We start from the raw sequence: 3,151 nt of genomic DNA on the forward strand, positions 1-3,151 counted from the left end.
TAAGGCTGGGAGATACAGAATGGAATTGTCCTATCACAGCCATGAACCAATATTTTAGCAAGATATGTCATGAGTATTTCTGATCTGTTTTACAGAAAGAGAAAGACTGAATGTTGAATGCGCAACTGCTAAAGAACACAGACAAGCATACAGATGGCATCAAAGCTAACAAACATGGACCAAAATTCACAAAACCTAAATTATGAATTAATTTAGCAATTTTTAAGCTACTATTTAGACATTAAACTATTAAACAACATTAAACATATTTAAAAACATATTTTGAGGCCTCTGAAACTTCAATTAGACAGCTCTATTAATTAAAGGGATGTGTCATAATATTTTAATTGATTTACCATTGAAAATATTCAGTGTCTGGGGTTACAGTGAAAATATGTGCAAATCAGGTTTTATCAGAAAGAACATAAATCTCCTCAGGAATTACTATAGCCACAGTAGTACACAGCAGTGCTAGCATCAGACAGTGCAGTTGAGATTAGGTTGGACCCCTGCAAAGGTACATGGGGGGCTCCATAGGAGAGACATTGCTCAAACATCACCTCATCCACCATTTCACTAGAACCTTGATTCTGGGCTGCTGCGGAGGCCTGTGAATGTGGCTCCGTAATGTTGTGCTTATATGTGTGACGGGCAACAGGAAGTGACAATTCCTCATATAGATGCTTCAACTGAGAGTTGGAACTATAATGGTCATCTAAAGAACAGTTCAAGTAATCAGGAGGCATGGCTTGATGAGAAGAAGAGCTTCTGTTAAAGATGGTGTGAGATATTGGGTGGGCGAGGGAATTAAGATGAGTACCAGAACTGTGACTGGTTTGTGGTTTGGTACTCTCATTAAGAAGTTGCTGTGGGTGTGCGTCGTTCATTAGATTGAGCGGTGTATTGCTGGAAGCGTGTGAATTAGGATTTGTATGTGTGTTGACATTGCAGTGAGTAATGTTGTGAAAATGTGTGTTTGTATGTGATTTCATGCTGCTATGACCATGTATGTTGGTGAGAATGTTTGTGTTTTCCTGAAAGTGATGCTCTTGGTGGTTATGGTAGCTGTATGCTGACTGATGGTGATTGTCCTGAAGGGCAAAAAAATCAGTTGTCCCAGCGTCCATTGGAGAGGGGTCGGGTGTAGGCAAGCTGTAGGGCTCAAACAAAGTTTGGTTCTCACAGTATGGAGGCAGCCTAGATTGGGACAGTTCGGAATATCCAACACTCATACCCTCCATTCCCAGAGGGGTCTGAGCATCCCCCACCCCAGGAAGCACAAAGCTGGAGTCCAGTCGTTTATTTCGCTTCACCTGTTTACGACGCCGTGGCCGATATTTGTAGTTTGGGTGGTCTTGCATATGTTTCACTCGGAGACGTTCTGCCTCCTCAACAAATGGGCGCTTGTCCACAATTGGTAAAGCTTTCCATGACTTACCTAAAGGTTAAATAAAACGGAATATAATATAAATTATATAATCAATTCAACACATTCAAAAGACTGAACATTTATTAAAAAAAAATAAAAATAAAATACATTGTGGACAGCATTTTACATTGTAATATCTGACAATGTGCTTGATATTTAGTACATCTTTAGCCAAACAAATAAAGCATAATATCTATGAATGAATATTTCTGATTTATACTGGCACCATGGACTCAAGAGCAAAAAAAAAAAAAAAATGTATTGTATAAATTGTTATTTCATATTACCTGCAAATTACATTATGAAGCAACAATAGATACAATATAAACTTTAATATATACATTTTAGAGCAGTAAAAAAAGTTTGTTAAATCATAATATAATTATAAATTGCATTAAATATTATATTATAAATACATACTACAAAGCTAAATGTCTACTTTGTTGTTTTACCATTGATTTTAGCCATTTTGTCATAGGCATTAAATTTATTCATAGCGTAAAAAAGTACTAAAATATTTCCTGTTGGTACTAAAATGTGACCTGTAAGTAATATCAAACAAAATACCTTATATTTAAAAAGCACAGAAACAGTTGCAAATAGTTGCTGGACATATCTTAAACATTGTTCACACATGAAAAAGATGGAAAAACTCTTATTTTACCATTTTACGCACATGCTAAATGACAATAATATGACAGAAGCAATGCAATTAATCTTATTTTATATCACCTTGGGGATATAACTTCCATACGCTTGTGGGTAAAGTCAAGTTCTTGTTTTAAATTTGACGACTTTATGCATACTTCCCACATTATTATTATTTTTAAACTGTATTTATGAATTTAAATTGCACTTTTAACTATCTTTCCTGTTAATAATGTTGAAAAAAATGATTCTTCTGATCTGAATAATTATGTTAATAATTAATTAATTTCTGTTTTAAATGAATGCATTAGTTTACATAATGCAAAACATATAACACCAGCAAGAAGAAAAAATAAAATAAAAGAAAATAAGATAAAAAAATAAAATAAAATAAAAAATAAAAGCACTATAGCACTAAGCACTAAATAATCATTTTAAAAAACTACCTACTCACCAAGCATTTTACTCAGCTCTGCATTGTGCAGATCTGGGTTTTGCTGCGCAAGCCTCTTGCGCTCATCTTTTGCCCACACCATAAATGCGTTCATGGGCCTGCGGATGCGCGGCTCGCTTTTTCCGCGCCCGGGACCCGCTGAAGAACATGTCTCGTGTTTTGCTTTCGTGTCAGAAAGCGGACTGAGCGGGTCCACCCACGCGCACTGCCTCATGCCAGACATCAAGAATGAACTGGTGCCTCGGGTCAGGCTCGGGTCGTCACTGGCGTAACCCGCATCGGGACTGCTCATCTCCTACACGCACCGGGCGCGTATCCTTGGTGATCACCGATGAAGACGGTAGCCTCTGGGTGGCCTGAATGGCTTATCCTTTAATGTTCAGTTCTCCGTTTCCCTTCGCTGAATGCAAACAGTATATTCAACAACAGTAAGGTCAGAAGTACATAGTGAGTTATCAGGCAGCTTTAAACTCAGCTGCCACCAATCGCGACCGGGGTGGGCGGACCGCGGTGTGAAAGGTGTGAAGGAATCCTTGTTCAGAGCGTTTCGCCCCACGGGAAACAAGACTGGAAAAAAGTGCTTTTCGGGAGGTCAGCTTAAAATAAAATAAAATAAAATA

At 37.6% G+C, this 3,151-nt stretch overlaps 1 protein-coding gene across 1 annotated transcript; it reads right to left on the reverse strand.

The window, feature by feature from the left end:
- Window positions 1-327: 327 nt before the first annotated feature.
- sox17 (SRY-box transcription factor 17) lies at window positions 328-2,936 on the reverse strand. Its single transcript, XM_073835752.1, has 2 exons — window positions 2,532-2,936; window positions 328-1,438 (listed from the first exon to the last, which is right to left on the reverse strand). Exons 1-2 carry the CDS (start codon window positions 2,821-2,823, stop codon window positions 435-437), a joined length of 1,296 nt encoding a protein of 431 aa, XP_073691853.1. The 5' UTR covers window positions 2,824-2,936; the 3' UTR covers window positions 328-434.
- Window positions 2,937-3,151: the final 215 nt, after the last annotated feature.

Source organism: Garra rufa, chromosome 3 (assembly GCF_049309525.1).
Source record: "Garra rufa chromosome 3, GarRuf1.0, whole genome shotgun sequence".
Lineage (NCBI taxonomy): Eukaryota > Metazoa > Chordata > Actinopteri > Cypriniformes > Cyprinidae > Garra > Garra rufa.